This window comes from Arvicanthis niloticus, chromosome 25 (assembly GCF_011762505.2).
Source record: "Arvicanthis niloticus isolate mArvNil1 chromosome 25, mArvNil1.pat.X, whole genome shotgun sequence".
NCBI classification, from domain to species: domain Eukaryota; kingdom Metazoa; phylum Chordata; class Mammalia; order Rodentia; family Muridae; genus Arvicanthis; species Arvicanthis niloticus.
In genome coordinates, this window is record NC_133433.1 from 14,100,913 (window position 1) to 14,126,060 (window position 25,148).

Here is a 25,148-nt window from a genome sequence, read left to right on the forward strand (position 1 = left end):
AGGATTGGCTATGAGGCTATAAGTTTTCAACCCCATCAGAAATCCAGAATGACTGAGTTAACTATAATTGTGGGAAGCACAAAGCATAGCTTCTAAAACCTAGCCAATTTATAGAGACCTCTGAACACCTGGACAGTCCCTCTACTTCAAAACGTTGGAGCATCTGTTCTTCCGCCTTCTGGCCCAGGATCATCTGACAGACCTTAGTGCTGCAGAATTGTTAAGGGCTGATTACTCTGTCTAGGCAGATATAATCAGTCGACTATTCTGCAAGTGTGTCCTTTTCTGGACAGTAATTTGTTTGTAGATGGGGAGAGGCAATTCTTGTCTAGTGGCTGTCTCACCACAACTGGAGTAACTCCAAAGATGCTCAGTTTCTTCTTAGAATTCAATATAGGAAGCTGTCAGGAGCAGACAGGTCTCTAATCAAAATGAACATTAATACAGAAATGTTTGTCACGTCAATTCTGTGGACTTTTGATGTTTTGAAAACCAACTATCCATGTAAGTTATTCTGGACTGTTGTCTGTTCATTCCACTCAGCTATTTCTAAATAAAACATAGAAAACACCCTAACAATAAACTTCAAGCCATGAATTTGCTATAATCCCTTAACTCACAGTCTAACCATCTCAAATCTGTTAAAAAAGTTAAAGAAGGACTGGGTCTAAGCCTTGTATTCCTAAATGTGTTATACTGGTACAATGCCTATGAGAATATCAATATTCTTCTCACTTTTATATCAATAAGAAGTTTGTACCAATAAAAACTTTAAAATTTATAATAAAAGTAAATTGGTGCCATTTAAGAAATTATATCTTCATCTTGATAATAATTGTACAGATTTCTACCAATAGGTTTTGGCTATGCAATAAATCCTAGCTAATCCTCTCTATTCGCACAAAACCACTACTTTTCCCTAGAAAGACAGCCCAACATTTACCACCTTAGTCCCTAAGCCCAGGGAATAGGGGCGCTGACTCTTCATTAGCTTCTTCAAGCTGATTATGGGCATTGAGATATTAGAAGAGGAGTGGGGGGAAGAAGAGTAAATTGATAAGCCTCTGATACTGTGTCTTCACTGCATCCAGATGGAATTCCAGGACCTCAGAGGTTTGAGCAGGTCTGGTTAGCTTGCTTGATGAGTAGCTACACCAAGGCTGATTATTCTGCAGTATACAATTCTCAAAACAAATTTTAGTATCAAGATAATTTTTTAAGAGGGCTGACATTTTATTAAAGATGTTGGTTCTAACAGCTTTTCTTTTTTCCCCCCTCTTTTATTGGATATAATATTTACATTTAAAATTTTATCCCCTTACCCCTTTTCCCCCACCACCCAGGAACCCCTTATCCCATCCCCCCTCCTTCTGCTTCTATGAGGGTGTTTACCCACCTACCCCCCACTCCCCCCTCCACACCCTCAGATTCCCCCCACACACTCAGTGTTCAGCCTTCATGGAACCAAAGATCTCCTCTCCCACCTATGCCCAACAGGGCCATCCTGCCCTACATATACAGCTGGAGTCATGTGTCCCTCCATATGTGCTCCTAGGCTGGTGGTTTAGACCCTGGGGAGCTCTGGCTGGTTGGTATTGTTGCTCTCCTCATGGGGTCACCAACCCTTTAGGCTCCTTCAGTCTACTCTCTAACTTCTCCATTGGGAACCCTTGATCAGATTAATGGTTAGCTGCCAGTATCTGCCTCTGGGTATGTCAGACTCTGGAGGACCTCTAAGGAGACAGCCTTATCAGGCTGCTGTCAGCATTCCCTTCCTGTCATCCATATCAGCGTCTATTTTTGGTGACTGCACATGAGATGAATACCCAGGTGGAATGGTCTCCATACAACCTCTCCTTCAGATTCTGTCCCACACTTTGTCTCCATATTTGCTCCCTTGGGTGTTTAGTTACTCCTTCTAAGAAAGACCTAGGCATCTACACTTGTTCTTCCTTCTTCATGAGCTTCACGTGGTCTGTTAGTTGAATATTTGTTGCTTCAAACTTTTGGGCTATTATCTGCATATCAGTGAGTAAACATGTGTGTTCTTTTGTGATTGGGTTACCTCACTCAGGATGATATTTTCTAGTTCCATCCATTTACCTAAGAATTTCTCAAATTCATTATTTTTAATAGCTGAGTAATATTCCACTGTGTAAATGTAACACATTTTTTGTATCCATTCCTTTGTTGAAGGGCATCTGGATTATTTCCAGCTTCTGGCTATTATAAATAAGGCTTCTATGAACATAGTGGAGCATATGTCTTTGTTATTTGTTGGGGCATTTTCTGGGTATATGCCCAGGAGTGGTGTAGCTGGGTCCTCAGGTAGTTCTGTGTCCAATTTTCTGAGGAACTGCCAGACTGACTTCCAGAGTGGTTGTACCAGCTTGCAATCCCACCAACAATGAAGGAGTGTTCCTCTTTCTCCACATCTTCACTGGCATCTACTACCACCTGAATTTTTGATCTTAGCCATTCTGACTGGTGTGAGGTGGTATCAGTGTTGTTTTGATTTACATTTCCCTGATGACTAAGGATATTGAGCATTTCTTAAGGTGCTTCTCAGCCATTCGTGTTTCCCCAGTTGAGAATTCCTTGTTTAGCTCTGTACCCCATTTTTAATGGGGTTATTTTGTTATCTGGTGTCTAATTTCTTGAGTTCTTCAATATTAGCCCTCTATCAGATCTAGCATTGGTAATGCTCTTTTCCCAATTTATTGGTTGCCGTTTTGTCTTGTTGACAGTGTCCTTTGCCTTATAGAAGCTTTGCAATTGGATGAGGTCCCATTTGTCGATTCTTGATCTTAGAGCCTAAACCATTGGTGTTCTGTTCAGGAAATTTTCCCCTGTGACTAGGGATTCGAGGGTCTTCCCCAACTTTTCTTCTATTAGTTTCAGTGTATCTGGCTTTATGTGAAGGTCCTTTATCCACTTGGAGTTGAGTTTTGTACAAGGGGATAAGAATGGATGAATTTGCATTCTTCTACATGTTGACCTCCAGTTGAGCCAGCACCACTTGTTTGTTGAAAATGCTGACCTTTTTCCACTGGATGGTTTTAACTCCCTTGTCAAAGATCAAGTGACCATAGGTGTGTAGGTTCATTTCTGGGTCTTCAATTCTATTCCATTGATCTACCTGCCTATCTCTGTACCAATACCATGCAGTTTTTAATCACTACTGCTCTGTAGTAAAGTTTGAGGTCTGGGATGGTGATTCCCCAAGAAGTTCTTTTATTTTTGAGAATAATTCTCGCTATTCTAGGTTTTTTTGTTATTCCAAATAAATTTGTAAATTGCTCTTTCTATCTCTATGAAGAATTGATTTGGAATTTTGATGGGTATTGCATTGAATCTGTAGATTGCTTTTGGCAGGACAGCCATTTTTACTAAGTTAATCCTGCCAATCCAGGAGCATAGGAGATATTTCCATCTTCTGAGATCTTCTTCAATTTCTTTCTTCAGAGACTTGAAGTTCTTGTCATACAGATCTTTCACTTGCTTGGTTAGATTCACTCCAAGATATTTTATTTTATTTGTGGCTATTGTGAAGGGTGTCATTTCCCTAATTCCTTTCTCAGCCTGTTTATCCTTTGAGTAGAAGAAGACTACTGATTTGTTTGAGTTTATTTTATATCCAGCTATGTTGCTAAAGTTGTTTATCAGGTTTAGGATTTCTCTGGTGAAAGTTTTAGGGTCACTTAAGTATACTATCATATCATCTGCAAATAGTGAAATTTTGACTTCTTCCTTTCCTATTTGTATCCCTTTGACTTCCTTTTGTTGTCTAATTGCTCTAGCTAGGACTTCCAGTACTATATTAAATAGGTAAATTGAGAGTGTGCAGCGTTGTCTAGTCCCTGATCTTAGTGGAATTGCTTCAAGTTTCTCTTCATTTAGTTTGATGTTGGCTATTGGCTTGCTGTATATTGCTTTTACTATGTTTAGCTATGGGCCTTGAATTCCTGATTTTTCTAAGACTTTTAACATGAAGGGATGTTGAATTTTGTCAAATGCTTTCTCAGCTTCTAGTGAGATGATCATGTGGTTTTTTTCTTTAAGTTTATTTATGTAGTGGATTATATTGATGGATTTCCAAATATTGAACCATACCTGCATTCCTGGTATAAAGCCTACTTTATCATGATGGATAATTGTTTTGATGTGTTGTTGAATTCGGTTTGTGAGGATTTTATTGAGTATTTTTGCATCAATATTCATAAGAGAGATTGGTCTGTAGTTCTCTTTTTTTGTTGGGTCTTTCTGTGTTTTAGGTATGAGCGTAATGGTAGCTTCATAGAACGAATTGGGTAGTGTTCCTTCTGTTTCTATTCAATGGAATAGCTTGAAGAGAATTGGTATTAGGTCTTCCTAGAAGGTCTGATAGAATTCTGCACTGAAACCATCTGGCCCCAGACATTTTTTGGTGGGGAGATTTTTAATGACTGCTTCTGTTTCTTTAGGAGTTATGCGACTGTTTAGATGGTTTATCTGCTTCTTTTTTAACTTTGGTACCTGGTATCTATCTAGAAAATTGTCCATTTCATCCAGATTTTCCAATTTTGTTGAGTACAGGCCTTTGTAGTAGGATCTGACGATTTTTTAAATTTCCTCTGTTTCTGTTGTTATGTCTCCCTTTTCAGTTCTGATTTTATTAATTTGAGTATTGTCTCTGTGCCCTTTGGTTAGTCTAGCTAAGGGTTTGTCTATCTTGTTGATTTTCTCAAAGAACGAGCTCCTGGTTTTGTTAATATTTTTTATAGTTCTTTTTGTTTCAACTTGGTTGATTTCAGCCCTGAGTTTGATTATTTCCTGCCTTCTACTCCTCTTGGGTATATTAGCTTCTTTTTATTCTAATGCTTTCAGGTGTGCTGTCAAGTTATTGTATGCTCTTTCCATTTTCTTTTTGTGGGCACTTAGAGTTATGCTTTTTCCTCTTAGTACGGCTTTCAGGGAGTTCCACAAGTTTTGATATGATGTGTCCTCATATTCATTTAATTCTAAAATGTCTTTAATTTCTTTCTTTATTTCTTCCTTGACCAAGTTATCATTGAGTAGAGCATTGTTCAGTTTCCATGTGTATGTGGGCTTTCCGTTGTTTTTGCCTATGTCAAAGACGAGTCTTAATCCATGGTGGTCTGATAGGGTACAAGGGATTATTTCAATCTTTTTGTATCTGTTGAGGCCTTTTTTGTGACCAATCATATGGTCTATTTTGGAGAAGGTACCATGAGGTGCTGAGAAGAAGGTATATTCTTTTGTTTTAGGATGAAATGTTCTATAGATGTCAGTTAAGTCCAATTGTTTCATAACTTCTGTTAGTTTCATTGTATCTCGGTTTAGTTTCTGTTTCCATGATCTGTCCATAGCTGAGAGTGGGGTGTTGAAATCTCCCACTATTATTGTGTAGGGTGCAAAGTATGCTTTAACCTTAATAAAGTTTCTTTTATATATGTGGGTGCCCTTGCATTTGGGGCATAAATGTTCAGAATTGTGAGTTCCTCTTGGTTTATTTTTCCTTTGGTGAATTTGAAATGTCCTCCTTTATCTCTTTTGATTACTTTTGGTTGAAAAACGATTTTATTTGATATTAGAATCGCTACTCTCACTTGATTTTTGGGACCATTTGCTTGGAAGATTGTTTTCCAACCTTTTACTCTTAGGTAGTGTCTGTCTTTTTCACAAAGGTGAGTTTCCTGAATGTAGCAAAATGTTGGGTCCTGAATACGTATCCATTTTGATAGTCTATGTCTTTTTATTGGAGAATTGAGTCCATTGATATTAAGGAAAAATGAATGTTGTTTCCTGTTATTTTTGTTATTGGCAGTGGAGATATATTTTTATAGCTACCTTCTTTTAGGGTTGTTGTAAGATTACGTTCTTGCTTTTTCTAAGTTGTATTTTCCCTCCTTGTGTTGTAGTTTTCCACTAATTATCCTTTGAAGTGCTGGATTTGTGGTAAGATATTGTGTAAATTTGGATTTGTCATGGAATATTTTGGTTTCTCCATCAATATTGATTGAGAGTTTTGCTGGGTATAGTAGTCTGGGCTGGAATTTGTGTTCTCTTAGGGTCTATATGATATCGGTCCAGGATCTTCTGGCTTTTATGGTCTCTGGTGAGAAATCTGGTGTAATTCTTATAGGTCTGCCTTTATATGTTACTTTGCCTTTTTCTCTTACTGCTTTTAGTATTTTTTTTCTTTGTTTTGTACATTTGATGTTTTGACTATTATGTGGCGGGAAGTATTTCTTTTCTGGTCTAAACTATTTGGAGTTTTGTAGGCTTCTTGTATATTTATGGACATCTCTTTCTTTAGGTTAGGGAAGTTTTCCTCTATAATTTTGTTGAGGATATTTACTGGTCCTTTAAGTTGGGAGTCTTCCCCCTCATCTATACCTATTATCCTTAGGTTTGGCCTTCTCATTGTGTCTTGGATTTCCTGTATATTTTGGGTTAGTAGCTTTTTGTATTTTGCATTTTCTTTGAATGTTGTGTCAATGTTTTCCATGGTATCTTCTGCACATGAGATTCCCTCTTCTATCTCTTGTATTCTGTTGGTGATACTTGTGTCTATGACTCCTGATTTTTTTTTTTTTTTTGTTTTTGTTTTCTATCTCCAGGGTAGTCTCCCTTTGTGATTTCTTTATTGTTTCTACTTTAATTTTTAGATCTTGAATGGTTTTGTTTAATTCCTTCTTCTGTTTGGTTGTGTTTTCTTGCAATTCCTTAAGGGATTTTTGTGTTTCTTCTTTAAGGGTTTCTATCTGTCTACCAGTGTTCTCCTTAAGTTCTTTGAGAGTGTTATTTCTTTCTTTCTTAAAGTCTTCTATTATCCTCATGAGAAGTGATTTTAATTCTGAATCCTCCTTTTCTGGTGTGATGGGGTATTCAGGGCTTGCTATGATGGAGGAACTGGTTTCTGATGATGCCATGTAACTTTGGATTCTGCTGCTCACATTCTTGTGCTTGCCTTTTGCCATATGGTTAACTCTAGTGCTGCTTATACTTGCTGTCTCTGACTGAAGCCTGCCTTTCCAGTTATCTTGCTTGCGTCTGATCTCCTCAGGGTCCAGATGTCTCTGTGATCTTCTCCAGCTGCACTGAGTACAGTGGTACCTCTAGGATGCCTCAGGATATGGTGCCTCCAAGGTAGCAGACCAACTAAGTGTCTGCTGTTCTGGGTGCAGTGTCTCCTCTAAGATGTCTCAGGATAAGGTGCCCACTGATCTAAGTGCAGTGGCTCCTCTAGGATATCTCAGGATATGTTGTCTAATGCTCAGAGTTCAGTTGTTCCTCTGCGGCTCTGGGTTGAGTGGACCTTCCAGAATGTCTCAGGTGGAATCCGGGGTCCACACAAGAGCAGACCGGGCAGAGGTCTGCTCCAGGCCTCAGATCCAGGAAAGGGGCAGAAGGGGAGTGCTATTCCGCAGGGGCGGGGGTTTGGGTATCTGCTGGAATCTGAGGGCTCCTGGCACCCAGCTATGGGCTTAGGGCATTGTGTGGGTCTTCCTACCTATGGCTCTGAGATCCATGGAGCCTCTAGGATGTCTCCGGTGTAATTCAGGGTCCACACAAGAGCAGACCGGGCAGAGGTCTGCTCCAGGCCCCTGAAAACTTCTTTAAGGCAAAGAACACTGTCAGTAGGAAAAATGGCAATCTACAGATTAGAAAAAGATCTTCACTAACTCTACATTGGACAGAGAGATAATATTCAAAATATATATATAAAAAAACTCAGTAAATTAGACTCTAAAAACCCCAAAGCATCCAATTATAAAATAGTATACAGATCTAAGCAGGAAGAATTCTCAGTAAAAAAAATTCAGATGGCCAAGAAGCACTTAAATACATGATCAATATCCTTAGTCATCAGGGAAATGCAAATAAAAACAAGTCTGAGATTTTATCTTATACCAATCAGAATGACTAAGATAAAAAGCTCAAGGGACAGCACTTGTTGTTGTGAATGTAGAGAAAGTGGAAGACACCTCCATTGCTTGTGGGATGGCACACTTGTATAACAACTCTGGAAATCCATCTGGAGGGTTCTCAGAAAACTTGAAATAGTTCTACATGAAGACTTGCTACTGAGCACATATCCAAAAGGTGCTCTAATATCCCTCAAAGACACTTGCTTAATTGTTCACTGCAGCTTTCTTTGTAAGAGCCAGATGTTGGAAAAAATGCAGGTGTTCCTCAACCTAAGAATGGATAAAAAAATGTGTGGTTCATTTACACAGTCTTCAGCTATTAAAAACAAGTACATCATGGATTTTTCAGGCAAATGAATGGAACTAGAAAATATCATTCTGAGTGAGATAACCCAGACCCCAAAGGACATGCATCGTATGTACTCACTAATAAATACGTATTAGCCATAAAGTACAGAATACCCATTATATACCCAACAATGACAAAGAAGTTAAACAAGAAGGCCGAAGTGAGGATGCTTAATCTTACATAGAAGGGGAAAAATAGTAATGGTAGACAGAGGAAACAGCGATCTGGGTGGGAGAGGGGAGAGGGAAGGGAATAAGGATGAAGTATGGGGAGAGAGACAGGACCAGAGAGTAAGAATGTGTGGAAAATTGCAGCTGCTGGGGGTGAGATCTTTACCAACCCTACAATTGACAGAGGGCTACTATCTGTGTGTGTGTGTGTATGTGCGTGTGCGTGTGTGCATGCGTGTGTGTATGTTTGTGTGTGTGTGTGTGTGTGTGTACTTGACAGCAAAAACCCAAAGAATCCAATTTAAAAATGGGGTACATAGCTGACCAGAGAATTTTCAACAGAGAAAAATGATCAAAGTCCTTAGTTATCAAGGAAATGAAAATCAAAAATAACCTGTGATTCTACATTATACAATGAAGATCATGCAGGCCAATTAGTACCACACAGAGAAGCTGATCTTGAAGTTTTAATCTGAAGAAATATAAACAAAACCTAACACACCAGTTAATGTGTGGTAATTTTTTTAGTAGTCATAAGAAATTAACACTGATATTCTCATATGAATGCTATGCATTTCTTCTAAAATATAGATGTTCTAAATAATTTATTTTTAATAGAAGATTTAATCCTTTTGCCTATTTGGTAGAAAGTTTATAGGATTGTCTTGATCTAAACTGACCTATCTTCAGATTGCCTTCTTCTAGTTTATAGATTTCTGCTTATTACAAGACCTAGATTAATTCTCATTTATATTATGTGCACGTGAATTTTACCTGCATCTATGTATACCATACATGCCTATTGTTTGAGGAGGGCAAAAAGGTAGCATTGAGTCTCCTTGAACTGCATTTATAGACAATTGAGAATTACCACATGAGTACTCAAAACCAAAGCAAATACTATTAACTATTGAGTCACCTCTCCAATGTCTTAGAAGTTTGCATTAAATAAAGAGCACATGACATTTTTCATGTCTTAAAAGACAATTGTTAATGTCGGTCAATCATGATGTCACATACCTTTAATCCCAGCACTCAAGTGGCAGAAATACAAGCATCTTGTGAATTTGAGGACATTCTGTTTTATGTAATGAGCTACAGGATAGCCAGAACTACATAGAGAGATCCTGTCTCTAAACCAACCAATCAAGTAAAGAAACAAACAGATTATTGATGTTGCAAACTTTCTATTAGTCACAGAATTGGAGACAGGCTCCATCATAAAAATTATATCACCTCTAATACAATAGTAAAACCCAGTTTGGAAACATTCTGGACTTTTACCATTATGCTTTAATAACCCTTATATTCAGAATTTTTAAAATATTTGTCTTCTCTGGCTCATTGCAAATTTGGAGAGGTGACTCAGCAGTTAATAGTACTTGCTTTGCTTTTCAGTACCCATGTGGCAATTCTCAGTTGTCTGTAAATGCAGATCCAGTGTTAAGTAGCACATTCTATTCAAATGCATCATTGTTCTCTCTGTAGAGTGCTTGGCTTTTGAAGAAACTATCAGTATCTCAGAAAGGAAAGCATGGACTTTTCATTCATGTAGCTTTAAAGATAAATTGAGATTATATTGTAACCATGCCTTTTACCTCCATTTACTATCACAGATGTGTAGTAAGAGAGCAAGAGTCTCTCTCATTAACAACATCAAAGAACTGGAAAATCTATCCATTGAATCATTATGGCATCAATCTAACCAGTCTTTGATTTCTTTAAGCCACTGAAACAGGGCTAGGATGCAATCCTACCCAAAACATGGTCATAAGCAAGGGATGGTTCCAAAGGTAGTTGTTGTAGAGAAGCATACATAAAGTCAATGTACTTGAGGGGCACAGCATTTATTTTTTTGGAATGTACATCCTAAGGTTTGGGACTATTTCCTAACCAAACATCAAGGTTAATTTATATACAATAAGGAAATTCAGATGTAGCTCTATGATACAAACTTTTGATACTTTACAGGCATACACACACACACACACACACACACACACACACACACACACACACTCACTCACACACACACACACACACACACACACAGACAGAGAGAAAGAGAGAGAGAGAGAGAGAGAGAGAGAGAGAGAGAGAGACACAGACACAGACACAGACACAGACACAGACACAGACACAGACACAGACACAGAGAGGAACAGAGAGAGTCACAACCAGAGTCTTCCTGCAAGTTATTCAAAGCCTTTAGTCTATAGAACTCTTTTATTCTATTTTTGCTCTTGAACTGAGAGCTCATTGAATGACTCGGCACAAAGAGAAGGACATCTGTTTAGAGAAGCTTTTCCTAATTGATATGTTAATTAAAAATGACTTCTGGCTCTTAGAGTTTTGTTTACTTTTCATGATACATCTGCCCTGTGGCATTTCATAATGGGTGTTGTCACATAAATATAAAATATAAATAAGCAAAGCAAAAGATTCATTACCGCTTCTGGACTTCAAGTAGTATGTAATGTATGACTAAATGCATTTGTTCACCTTATTCTGGCCAAAACATTCTGGATTTCCTCCAGGATAAAGATCAGCTCAGTGGGATTCATGCATCTGCCACATCTGGACAATCTCAGAGGAGCCTAGTCAGTGTACACAGAGGCCAATGTGAAGGTTTTAGATTTCAAAAACTTTAGCAGCCTGCTTATAATTATAGCCAAAACTACTAGGTTATTACTCAACTTTCTACTTCCTAATGCAAAATTCTAATACAATGATTTAAAAAAACATAAATAACAATGTTAACTAGGGTAAACTTATGCCGTATTAAAATTGTTCAGTATCTCCAGAGAGTCCAGGCTAAAGAGATCCTTGGCTCTTACTTTACAATCATGGCTTTAGACAGTGATGGTATCTAGCAGTGGAGATGAGGCAGAGTTGTCAAGGACTGTGTTATAATGGTAGAAGAGCATAAACCTCAAACCACCTGAGTAATAGCTTAAAACAACTGGGAAGTCTTCCTCTACTTCATTTGTTTTTAAGTGTAGTCTCTGGTTTTGAAAATGTTGAGATTCTGTGTGATTAAATCCTCCGTAATAAACTTTAAAAATTTTTTAAAAGTTGGATTATTGTATTTATAGAAGTAAAAATAATAGATACTGATATACATAGCATTTATTAAAGGGATAGTGGACAATTTTGATTTGATATGGTGATTAATATAAAATCAGACATGTTTACTACAAGTTCTTTGGTAAATTTCACACGTGATTGGTGAGCAGAAATGGATACCAAGCTGAAAGGTAATACTATTTAAGACTACCAAAAGAACAAAATTATGTTTTTTATAAATTTATTATAATTGTAGTCAATAAAAGTAAACATGGATTATATAATTCATTGAATTCTCATGTAAGAACAAAATTCTTTAAACCATAAAATAGCCCATAACATTAAAACCATGTATAGTATTCATAATATTAATTATACTAAATTAAGAAATGTGATGAAAGCAATGTTTTGGGTATTACAGTTGAGGAAAGATTATATTTTCATAAACACTGTATTAAAATATGTACAGTAACAACTTATTGGGTCTAAATATTTAATTTTTTATCTTTACTGGGCTTTTGTAGAGTTCAAGAGTAATGTTGGTCTTAAGTCCTCGGAATGAGGTAATTAAAATTAAAAGAAAATTTATTTAGTATGTTTAACTAAAGATTTATGATAAAATTACATGATACGTGATGAATGATTGACGATGAGACATTAAGATTTGAGTCTACCTAACCTATGACAACTTTTTTGATTTATCAGCAAATGTAGGTAATAATAGTGAATGTTTTATACTTATTACTTTATATAAAGTTCAAAACAATGGATCCCAAAACAGAATCCCAAAACAGAATCGTATTTCCTTCTTACAGATAAAGAATAAGACCTAGAAGCTAAAACTGCTATTCAAAAGCCATGCTTTTCTACCACCCCTGTGAATCTTTTTGTCTGGTGTATTATTGAGAAGATCTACGTATATAAGATCTGATTAGGATACCTAATATATATCTCAATTTTTCAGCATCTAATTTTACTTATAGAAAAAAATCCACATATTCTAATATGACCTGAAAATATGACCTGTATCTATTTATTCTGCATGTTCTTCTCCCTACACACTTAAAACCCCTCTTGTCCTCTGGAATTCTTGTAATTGTCATTTTCTTTAGCTGGGGTCTTTGTACATTTGCTCATGCCACGTGCTTTGCCTCAGAGACATTTTACTTTTGAACTTGTAACATACACTAATTCTTCATAGTCAACTCCAGAATCATTTGCAGCAGCATGAGTTTTCTGACACTCAAAATTGAAGATCGCTGTCTGCATTTCCTTCTGCATGTTCTGATATAAATGTATGTTGGCATGTCTTGCGTGTCTACCTCTATCATACCTGGATCACAAACTTTCTGATAGCAAAGTATATGCTAGTTCATTAGTCTTATGTATGTTACATAAAAGAAAATCAGGAAGAGCCCATTAAAGAACCAGATTTGTGACATCCATTTTAGATGACAGAGGCCTTCAACTAGGAGGACCTGAGATGTTTATGAAGATGCAACTATAAGTAGAAACATATACAGATATGAATATGAATATGGACACGCATAGGGACATTTAGCTACATAAGTAGATGTTTCTAATAGTGATTACTATTCACTGTTCAGAGATCATTGCAGATACAGTATAACCGTTCAAACTTATAGTTTTGTTATCAAACTTACAACTTGCTCATTGAGCTTGCCTGTGTCTGACAGTGGATACACGGAAGTAGGGAGACTACTTCAGGGAATTGAGAAGTAGGGCATTTGAATTTTACTACATTTACTTTTGTATTTGGATCCCTGAAAATGTGATGCCTTTTTGTTGCTCAGGAAAGGCAATAAAAATGACAAATTAGATCAATGAGGATTTGGATAGCATTTTATTATAATGCATTTTCAAAATAGCTTTGAGGTTATTAAAAACCCTTTCTTTATATGATATCTTTAATACTCTTATGTAAGAATGCAGTAAGTTTTTTTTTTCAAAATTGTGATTTAAATGTTTCAAGGACAAACTCTGCTAAAGATTGTGAAATAAAACTAAATTATTTCTAGTCTGTTAGTATTTTCCACATAATATAAAATAAAACCATTTTATACTGAAAATATACATGCTGAGAAATCACAATAAACATTTTTAAGTCATTTTGAAAATTGATTCAATATTATAGCAATATCTTCCAACTGTTTCTACAGTCATTCAATAATTTTTCCTATTGTAAAATATTGTTTCTAATGGCTAATATTTAGTTTTAGGCTTAAAAATCAGTTTTCTGTTTTTAGACTGATTCCAAACAAGTCTTTTTTATGTAGATTTTTAAAAAATACTCTCATTTTTAATGTTTTCATCTTCCAATGTTTTCAGATACATACTTGAATTCTAGTTTGTTGAAGTACGTATCCCATTCAACTTGATTCCCATTAATGGCCAAATATGGCATAGAAATGATCTCATGCCAAATCTTCCTTTGCTTCTTTGTTTCATTGATTGTTTCTTTGTCTCTGATGGTCTCTTGTTCTCTCTCTTCCTTTCTTTTTTCTTCCTTATTTTTCTCTGTTTTTCTTCCTTTCTTTTTCTTTCTTCTGTTTCTTTTTTTCTAGTGTGTCACTAAGTCTTCTTTTACTTTCTTCTTGACATATTCTTATAAAATATATTTCCAAATGTGAGTCTGTTGCAGATGAAACTTAGATCATTGCTTCACTTTTTATATTAAATAACTCTTTCCAAATTTTAGAAAGATTTTTTTTTCTGTGTGTCAGTTCTATACATACTCATTTAGAAATTATTACTTTCCTACTGTGTTTCAAACAATTCTCTCTGTATAGCAGCCTATAAAACAAATCCTGAGCCTACAGTTAAGCAAAGGTCCATAGGAACAAAACATAAATAAATGTTTTCATCATAATTAGCATTATAGGAATAAATACAACAAGCATGGAGAAAGAATGCTTGATTGTGAAGTATCATTATGACACAAAAAGGATCATGCTATATCTGTTGACATTAGAGCAAAGACTTGAAGGAACTGAACAAGTAGTTAAGAGGAGAGTATTTTGGATATAACTTATAGCCAAAGGCTCACATTCCAGTTGGTAGAACATGGTAAACAATTTAAGGACTAGAAATAAAGCTAAAGTAGTGAGTGCTGAATTAACAAGGACTAAACGAAAGGAGATGTGTTTTTAAACAGAAGGAGATGGGTTTTAAAAGTTATTAGTAGGAGATCACATTAAATGCTTTAAATGCTATGTGGCCTCCTGCTGTACACATGAAATGAATCTTGACAATCTCTAAATCAGTTTTCACTTTTCTAATATTCTCATATTTTCTATTTTACTTTATTTCCACTTTTTAATCTATTGAATACATTGAATTAAAATCTTACTTCAATCCCATAGCCTACCAAGGTAGCACAAGCATAACAGCTTTGCTTGCATAAAAGAGGGATGAGAGATGGGAAAGATTAAAAGGGAACAACCCAGCAGGAATAAGCAAAGCAAAGCAGAAGAATTTATAAAAACAGGGACATTTGAAAGTTAAACTTTCTTAAAATACATTAATTTTATTTATTTAAAATGTGAATACATGTGCATAAAATATATTCAGTGTTTCATTGCAACAGCAAGGGAAATGAAAAACAATTATACTTTATCCCAGATATACTCCTAGAAGAACAGATTGATGTGTAACTCCAATATTAAAAAAAAGAATTCTTTCAAGTTTTGAAAGGGTGTAGTGTTTGGAAAATAAACTTCCTTCGTGTTTTAAAGAGTAAAGTCTGTTTTTGTATCCCTGTGTTGTCAAACAATGATTTTATTGGTCTCCTGGGTACTTCTTCACTTTTGTAATGATTAAGGATCTATAACATTTGTTATATTCTTTACTTAGAAAATAGAGCCAATCATATAGTGGAAACAATTATAAAAACAATAAAGTAGATTGCTCTAAAATTCAAGTGGAAATGATTGTGCTTTATAAAAAGAAAAGAAAGACTGGAAATGGAATAGTAGGTTTTATCTGTAATTTCAAAACTTATTATAAAGCTAAAAGAGCACCAAAGTCACATGCTGACATATACATAGGCAGCTGCAGTACACTAGGTTCAACAATAAACTTGCCTACATGGTAAACTAAATCTAAAAGCTTACATATGTAAAACTCAGTAAAGTTTATGTAATACTGCAGTCAACTCAGCGAGAAAATAGCACTCATGAGAACTAAATATTTCTGCGACAGCAATACACTTCTATCCCTATCTTAACTATACAGAAAAAAATATTAACGCAAATTAAGTAATTATGGTGTTTGTGTTCACCATCTAGAATGGAGAAGGAGTCACAATGAATTGTTTTGATTAGACTTTTTGCCAGTTAGGGATTGTATGAATTGGCTTAGTGGGGGTACAAAGATCATGCTGTATGCTGCCAGGATCATTTCACCAGATCAGGACTCGGACTGAATGAAAAACAGGAAGCTAATTGAATAGCACTGTGCATGTATTAATTCTCTGCTCTGTGTTCCTGATGCAGATGCAATGTGACTAGCTGTTTTAACTTCCTGACACCTTAAATTATCTGGAATATGGTTTGTGTACCTAGTGAGACTTCAAAGGAGAAAATTATTCTTCCTTTGTGAGTGATTTTCACTTGGAGATAGCTTTTAGGTCACGAATGAGGCATGTGTCTATTTCCCCACTCAGCACTGAAACTCCATCTGGCTTAGACCTGTGTAGGCCCTGACCTCGCAACCACAGTCCAGTGAGTTCATATCTATGTTAGTCTTGTGTGTAGATGGCCTTGTTTCCTCCGCATCTCCCATCAAGGAGAAAAGAAAAAAGTAATTGGAATATATTTTACGAAAACAAAATTATTTTCAAAGAAAATTGTCCTGCAATGATGAGCGATTCAGGAATTATGAGCCAAATGAATACCTCTTCTGTTTAGCTGGTTTTGTTATGAGTGTTTGTCTTTCTCTACTATTTTAGTTTTAGGATTTAGAACACTATAAACATCAAAACATTTTATGTGTGCCTGTATTTTATGTGTTTGTTTATTTTAGAGAAGTGCATATATGAGTTTATGAGTTTAGATTTTAAATTATTTTTCCTTCCCTCTCATCCTTATAACTTGTCTCATGTTCACCCAAATCTCTCTCAAATATATGGTCTCTTTTCTTTATTTCTTATGCATATACTTACATTCAGGAAAAACTCAAATATGTAAAATTCCATAAATACTCCTAGGAATAATTTATTTTTTATGATGAAGATAATTTTTAAAAAATATAATCCTTTAGTTACTTTGTTATTCTTGAATTTTATGATTGTTTTTGATGCTGGTGTTGCTGTTACAATGCTCAGAATTGAACCAGAGACTTTTGAACACTAAATAAAGGTTCTCGCTGAGCTAAACTCCTGACCTATATTTGTTAATTGCTATAGAAACACTGTAAAAAATAAGAACTTAGGGATTTAAAATTTGTGATTATCATTACCCTTATTTAATTGGAAGAAAGTGGTTTTGGCATGGTGAAGGGTTACAGTGTGGGAGGATATCATTACCTAATACATGAATGAAATCCTACTCTGAGCAGACACTGGTGAGTACAGACCCTGGATGTGCAGCCAGCTCTTCTCACACAAGCCAGGGCATCTAGGATTTCCACTGCTGCATATGTTTAGTGTGTCACCTTGGACATCTGCTCATATTAAACATCTGCTTTGTGATTTCACTGGACTGCCAAAAAGTGAGTGGGGTTATTAGTTATTCTACAATGTGAAGTTATGCAGAACACAATCCATGTATGAGAAATAATGTCAGGAAAGCCATATCCAACATAATTAATTCAAATTTTGCTTCATACTGAGAATTATTGCAGGCATCATTTCAGAAAAGATTGCCAAACCATCTCATATCCAAATAAAGACTTAGTGTTCCAATATTTCTGCACAGCATTTTTACCCACAAATCTTTGTGAATTGTTTATTTTCTGACCATCAAAGTAACATATATAGTGAATAAAATAAACTACTGAAATGTCTATTAATTTTAAAATTATATTCAATATAGCTTATGTTCATTAACTCTCGTTAAAATGAGTCATATCCTTGAATTACCTATTGCTGTATTCAATTTTTCTAATAATTACAAGTAGTTAGCCAGTTGTATTGGACACTAGATTTGTGTTTCCAAGGATAAATTAGCTATGATATATTTTATAACTTATATGTTCTTCTTATACATGATGATATATGAAACCAAATTATTTACACTTGAATTATGTTAATTTTCCATTGACCCAAAGCTGTGTCACAGACCGTGATGTAAATAATTGAATGGAACAAGCCTGTTTAAGAAATCTGTTTTTATGCTCATATATTTTAAAAGTCTTTTAAAAACATAACAGAAGTAAAATCATTATAAAACATAGAATTCTGGCACTTATTTGATAACTTAAAAATCTGAGGCAAATCATGAGCAAGAGAGTGATTTTAAATATTATATGAAATTTTACAAACATTGAATCATCATATATAGAGAGCCATATTCCCTTAATATGTTCATTGTGTAGTTTTAAGAACATCATGATCCAAGGAAAAAATTAACAGAAGAAATGGAATAATATTAGTGTTATACACAATATACAAATCACATTAGATAAATATCTATTTAAGTTAATAGAATGTTTTATTTCTACTTGCCTTATAATTTATTAGGTTGTCACATTATTAATGCTGAAAATGTTTGAAGAGACTGCTGGGTAGATTTATTGTTTGTGACTAGGCACCTCTCTGTCACTTTTTATTGTATTTTGATCAATTGTGGGTTCTCTGTAATGGTCTTTGTCTGTTGCAAGATGTTTCTTTGATGATGGTCAAGACCCATCATTACCTGTGAGCATAGGAATAAATATTTAGAATGTAATTAATAATCTAGTTCAGTAAAGTGGCAGTCATAGATTCTCCTTCAAAATCCATTCTCTCACTAGACCCAGGTCATTGTATAGATTTCCAGTTCCAGACAAGCTTTCTCTCTCTCTCTCTCTCTCTCTCTCTCTCTCTCTCTCTCTCTCTCTCTCTCTCTCTCTGTACATAATTTCAATTAATGAGCTGTTGGTTACCAACAGATGTGTGTGCCTCTGTTGTAGTCAGAAAAATATTTTATCATGCTGGTTATTAGTGTAGTTGAAAAGCATAGTGTCTAGATAGGACTATTGGTTGTTCTTTAAAACAAGATTATTGTAGCTAACTATCAGAGACACAACTTTAACTCAGAGGTTATAGCAGAAAAAGGGTCAGGAAGAACCAGAAGAAAAGGAGGTTTTCAGTGAGACTGCAAATTCTAGAAATGTTATGGAAGCTATATACATGGAGTGTCATCAATATTTCTGCCTGAAGAAGACTTGAACCAGAATGAAATCAATAGGTATGCTACCATTGAAGGAGAAAAGAACATGAGGTCTCAACCCTAGACTTAAGGAATACAGACTGCTGATGAATGCTAAGAGAGGGAGAAAAAATATTCCACAAGGAAGACCTCACCAAGTGGTTCTCCAACACCAACACCATCATGTTTTCCTTCTCTTTTGTGCCTTCCCTCTCTGTTAAAGTGCTTTGTGCTTTTTATAGTTATATATGGTTATGTGTTGTCAAGGTTTTATTTACTAACTTTATTGATTTTATACAGTGTACCCTAATCAATCACCAGTCTTGGTCATATTATATGAACTGAGAAGACTGTGCTTACAGATTTAATGACATATATGTGTTGTAGCAGGCTGTTTCCTGAATATATCTACAAATATCCCTAATTAGCATCATTGGGTCAAAACTATACACAACACACACACCCATACACACATACATCCATATACACAAACACACACACACACACACATACCTATGCATGCACACACATGTACACAACACACACACACATACACACACACACCCATACATACTCACACACATATATACACAACACACACACTCCCATATATATACACATCCATACATGCATTCACGCACATAGCCATGCATACATACACACGCACCCATTCACACACATACCCATACATATACACACATACACATGAGAGAGAGATGGAGACAGAGACAGAGAGGGAGGGAGAGGTGAATATGAGAGAACTAGGAGAACTGGTTGTAAAGAGACACAGATAAAGAGATGTGAGCAGTGTTAAAAGAAGGCAACAGGAGTTGGATATTAACAATGTATGTAAGTCTGAAATTGTCAAATATATTACACAGTCTAGGATATATGTCTACTCATTTTACATGATTGTAACAAATTAACTCATACAGTAATTATTGGTGGTAAATGCTAATAAATTATACTTCTAGCAGGTGTGTATTTTTCAAAGTCTAATCCTACTATTTGTGAGGGAATAATAATAGAAGCTTGCTCAGTTGTTTTAATTTTGTGCCTGTTAAATTACTTGAGGGTTTTCTCGGTGCTCATGGTTATGTGTTGTCAAACCTTTCCTTTAATTGTAAATTTATTTGTTGGACACATAGTGGATACTCATCAAAAAACTATTAGACACTTACATTAATCTTATGTTTTCTCCTAGGAAGATGTGAAAAGTGAATACATAAAAACCGTTCAAGACAAAGAATGGAAATATTTCAAGGTATGATACCGTATGCAACAAGAAAATGTGAAGTATAACTAATATATTTCCTGAAAGCAGTCTAATTTTAGAGACTTCAAGGAATATATATACCAAGGAAGATAAACTCATTATAATAAATATACACAGAAATGTTTATAAGGACAATATATTTAGATTTATGATTAAAGCAAAATAACCGCAACAAATTATCAGGGCCAAATATCTCTTACAGATTTGCCCATTGCTAAGCAATTTAAATGTCTTACCTGTTTCCTCTCCTTTAAATAAAATGGATTACTGAGCATTTTATAGGAGAAAATAAGGGTTAGAGAGATTAAGAAACCAGATACTTTAGACAGTTCAGTTGTCATTCTGAATTGTTCTCTTCCTTAATTTATTACTCTCTAGAACATAGAAATAATGAGGATGAAACAATTTCCACTTTTCCATATAAACATCACGTGAAAATATATTCATGTAAGCATTGCTATTGCATCAACCTTAATTATGCATCACTTGGAAAATTGCCAGAATAATTCTCATTAACTTTATCTTCATTGCTACCTTCACCATCACTTACTCCATAATTTCTTTGAGATAGACCTACAAAGTGGAAAAACACTTGAAAACATTTGTATTCATATTTACTTTTGGGTGGGGGAGAGAAGGTCACCACTTGAATATTTTATGATACACTGGAGAAAGATATTTTCACTATATGCAAAAATTTTAAAGACGATAGTGGAAATATTTAATAAACTGAACTGTATTTTAGATTATCATCATAATTCTCAATACTTGATATAGTATGAAATGACTCATCCTCGATAGAAAGTAAATATGGTGAGAAATGATTTTTAAATAGCATGTTTACATATTTTTCAACAATGATTCCCAAATAGGATTAGAGTTCAAGAGTAAAGTGTGTGTGTAGTATACCCGAGACTCTTTATTTTTATTTTATTTTTTAATTTTCAGCATTATATGAGGGGCCTGTTAAAAACACATTCCCTCTAGATTCTTGATTAATTTGCAGAAAGCGTTTTTTAAAGTGGCTCAGTTACCAGCTCTATGCCTGGAGCCCCTAGCTTGGTAGCAGAATGGCTATTTTATACCCATATTTATTTCCCTATTTTATGTTTTAGGTATGTAGCCACTGGCCCATTAAGGAATATGTCAGGAAATGTTTCCAAATAGTTGTCTCTATTATGAGAAAAATAGTGAAACAAAGCGTTGTACAAGGTCCTATGTGAAAAGCCCACCTCTCAGGCCATCTGCAATGCTCAGTCTTTGATAGAACTATGCTTACACTTGAGTTTAAAATGCTTATTCTGCATCATTTTAAGATAATTCTTATGAGCTTGCTTATATTCTCACCAATCAATGAGTTCTGCATGAGCCCCAGGTGAGATCTGTGTTCAGTGATATACTAAGGTTATTATAATATGAAGGCTTACTCTACTCTTACTTTTATGTTATGTTTATTTCTAAAATAAGATTTGCTCACTCTACTCCTATCAAGTAAAATAAATAAAACAAACATTTTAATGCTTTTCCATTTTACTGAAAAGGCCAAATCTCATTGATTCAATTACAAACTGCTCTGTGGTCATTTTATTTCTTCCAAGCCTCCTTGTCATGTACTTATTTATCTATGAAACTGGTGTTCAGCAACAAGGAGGGCTAGTTTTCTCACTCACAAGATATTTACCTGAACTGTCTTGTAAATAGTGTGTATTTATGCTCAGGCTTTATAGCTTGCAGCCTTAAGCACAAACAGTTCACTTCAGACAGCTTACCTATTTAATTCACAAAACAGGAGCAAAATATTTATTTGGAAAAATATGAAGAGACATAGTTATTCATAATAGGAGATAATTTTTAAAGAAAACATTCACCCTGTTTTTTAAAAAATCTTGATAGCATTTGCCTATTTTTCTTGGTGCACAACTACCATCATGGCCAATTTCAAGTTACCAACAGTGTCAGGGCACTAAAGACTCCAGTAGAACTCTACTTTTTCATGTCTTGCAACATTATTAGCTTCAAGTTGTCTTCATGATAGAGTAACTGATGTGAACATGAAAAGTCATCCCAACAGGACTAGAGGAAGAGAGCAAGCACTTTTCCAGGAGAAGCAGGATGCTTACTTAACATTTTTTATGTTCAGTAAAAGAAAACAACTTAGAAAGTTAGGGTCTTAATACATCTCAGTATCTTTATCAACAATCAAAACATTCCTTACTCTTCTATATAGTATTTCTCATAGTCTTGCTCTTTCTCCTCAGATAAATTTCAAAGGAATAATCTTTAATTTTAACAGCTCTTGACTATTTTATTTACACAGATATTGCTTATTGTTACTGACTGTTCCAACTGCCTGAGTCTATTCTAATTTCTTTGCTATTCTAAGCAGTTCTGAACTTCACAAACATTTGGGTTATTGTGATTCCTTTTACTTATCATGATGCTGTTTGCATTCAGCATCTCTGTGGATCCTCCCCACATACAGCTACAAACTTAGCCCAGTATTTCACATATTCTCCATATGCCTTTTCCCAGCTGAGCTTTTGCCCCATCCCTTACATTTCAAAATTCTATTTTGGCTTTGTCCTTGTGTTTTCCATTGACTTATCAACCAACTGCTGATCCCAATCTTTCTTGAAAACATATCAACCAGTACATGACAAATTTCCCTAATTACCCATGTGTGCTATTGACAATTCATTCTTGCTGAACATGAATTGTGTATTACATCTATTTTTTAATTGAATAATTTTAATTTGTAAATTAGTGGTGAATTATTATTATTCTAACATTATTGACACATACCTTTCTTTCTTCTTGTAAGTATATTTTCAGGTACTCATGAATAGTGCCTATGTGAAATAGAATAGCATTGGCTACATCAGAAGACTTGAGCACTTGAGTAAAAGTGTTAGAAATGGTACTTTGAAAAAGTTTTCTAATGCTTTCATAAAACCGTAGCTTTATAACAATAACATATCAAAATACTTTTGACAGTTTGTCACATAAGTGGAATTTTTAAAAAATCTGGTCATTAGTAATGAACAATAAAGTAACATTAATCTAAGGGGAGTTGTGAAAATGAAAAAATGCATTTAGCATAAAATATAGTGAAATAAAAGCACAAGTAAAATAAGTGTGAAAGTTGTTTTCAAACCTATTTCCAAATATTTTTATATCACTTTTCAATTTTTTTAGGCATTTTTATATTAATAGGCAGTAGACCATAGAGCTTTTAGTTTTTTAGGATAATCATGGTTTTAGCTCTTATCTAAGACTTTGATAACTTCATGAATTAAGTAGTTTTGTGGATCAAAAACGAGTTCCAGTGATCAAAGGGTGGTAGCTTAATTTTCACATATTAAATGATTAATGGTGTCTGTTATAGCTTGTTAAGTTTACTCTAATTAATTTTTATACTTAATAAGGATTTCAAATTAATCTAAGAATATTGATATTCTTATAACATTCAAGGAAAGACAGACTAGCTATGGTGTAAACCATAGCTCCAATTTGAGCTTTAAAACACAACTCAACACCTTAAAATATACCATAGAAAACAAACCAAGCCCCCCCCCCCAAAAAACCCCAAGTCATTCATTAATTGCCAATGTAAAGTACTACTTCTCTGTGAGTCCTGAGGCCAAGATAGAAAATTCTACATAAATGTATAATAAATGTTGAATATTCCTCTATTATATCTCCCTTTAAAATTTTTATTAATTATTCCATTTGTTTACATTTCAAAAGATGTCTCACTTCCCTGTTACTCCTCAACAAATCCCCCATTCCACAACCTCCCTCTCCTTCCTCCCCTTTGCCTCTGTGAGGGTGCTCCGCCCTCAAGCAACCCCCTCCTATCATGAAGGATAAAAAAAAATTAAAATATCTTTTAAGTGTCTTTTCTTGAGGCTGTATTCCACAAGCTCCTTCTGTTTCCCCATAAATTCTATTCTACTTCCCTTTAGTTATGTTGTTTCTTTCTTCTAGATTCTTAGTGATTAACATGAGATGACTAAATTAAGTTTCAGTTGTTATGCCTATGTTTGTATGTCCCGCAAATGTAGTAATTGGCTTCTTACCTCAGGCTGTGCTCCATAATGAAGTAGAGTATATTGTTAAGAAGGCAACATGGCACTTAGACAGATTGGCAGGCAACCTATTAGAGTGGAAAAGGGTAGAGTAACAACAATTCCATTTCGACACTGTATTCTTATCACCTAAAAGATACCTAAAAGATTCTTAATTCAATTTTTTAATCCTTAAAGAGGTATAGTAGAGGAATCTCTGAGCTGTTACTACATTCAATCACCAGGTTCTATAGGGTGTGTTTTCAAGCACGTTTTCTGTTAGTTAATTCTGATTTTAGAAAAAAAATCAAAGAGACAGCAAAATATTGCATCTGAATTCACTGTCTGTGTCCCAAGTGAGAATAAAATTTTGAATGATTTGGGACTGATTATCATTCTGTCGGTAAGCCCGCTGGAGTTATTATAAACTACATTTATAACACTCACAATGCTAATAGAGTTTTATGAATCATGAGTATATGTAGGATTATTCACTACAGACCACTATCTTTAACCATCAAACTGGCCTCAAACTTAGTTTTGCTGCTTTTACTTTTACTTAAAATATATTTTTTAATAATCACAATGTGAACTCAGCCATTTCCCAGTATACAAATTACTGCTTTTAATAATAATATATATTTATTTTCCCACTAAAATTATTGTGAAAAGAAATAGAATTTATGAATCCATTAAATTCTATGACTTCATCTGCAGTAAAAGTTTCTTTTTCTCTTCTTTTTAAACCGCTTCTTAAAATTTTATGCTCAACTGATTAGTTTGGGTTTGCTTTGATGAGAGAGGATCCCACATAGAAAACTTTATCTTTTCCCCTCCTTTTTTATTGGATATTTTATTTACATTTCAGATGTTATCTCCTTAACCCATTCCCCCGCCACGGCAACCCAGGAACTCC

General features: G+C 34.8%; 1 protein-coding gene across 2 annotated transcripts in view; it reads left to right on the top strand.

Annotated features, from left to right (window-relative positions):
* Cnbd1 (cyclic nucleotide binding domain containing 1) overlaps window positions 1–25,148 on the top strand; it is a 334,202-nt gene that overhangs the window by 293,159 nt on the left and 15,895 nt on the right. For both annotated transcript variants that reach the window (XM_076923968.1, XM_076923969.1), the window contains exon 12: window positions 20,094–20,153. In XM_076923968.1, the coding sequence (XP_076780083.1) occupies window positions 20,094–20,153 (60 nt within the window). The remainder of the gene's footprint in view (window positions 1–20,093; window positions 20,154–25,148) is intronic.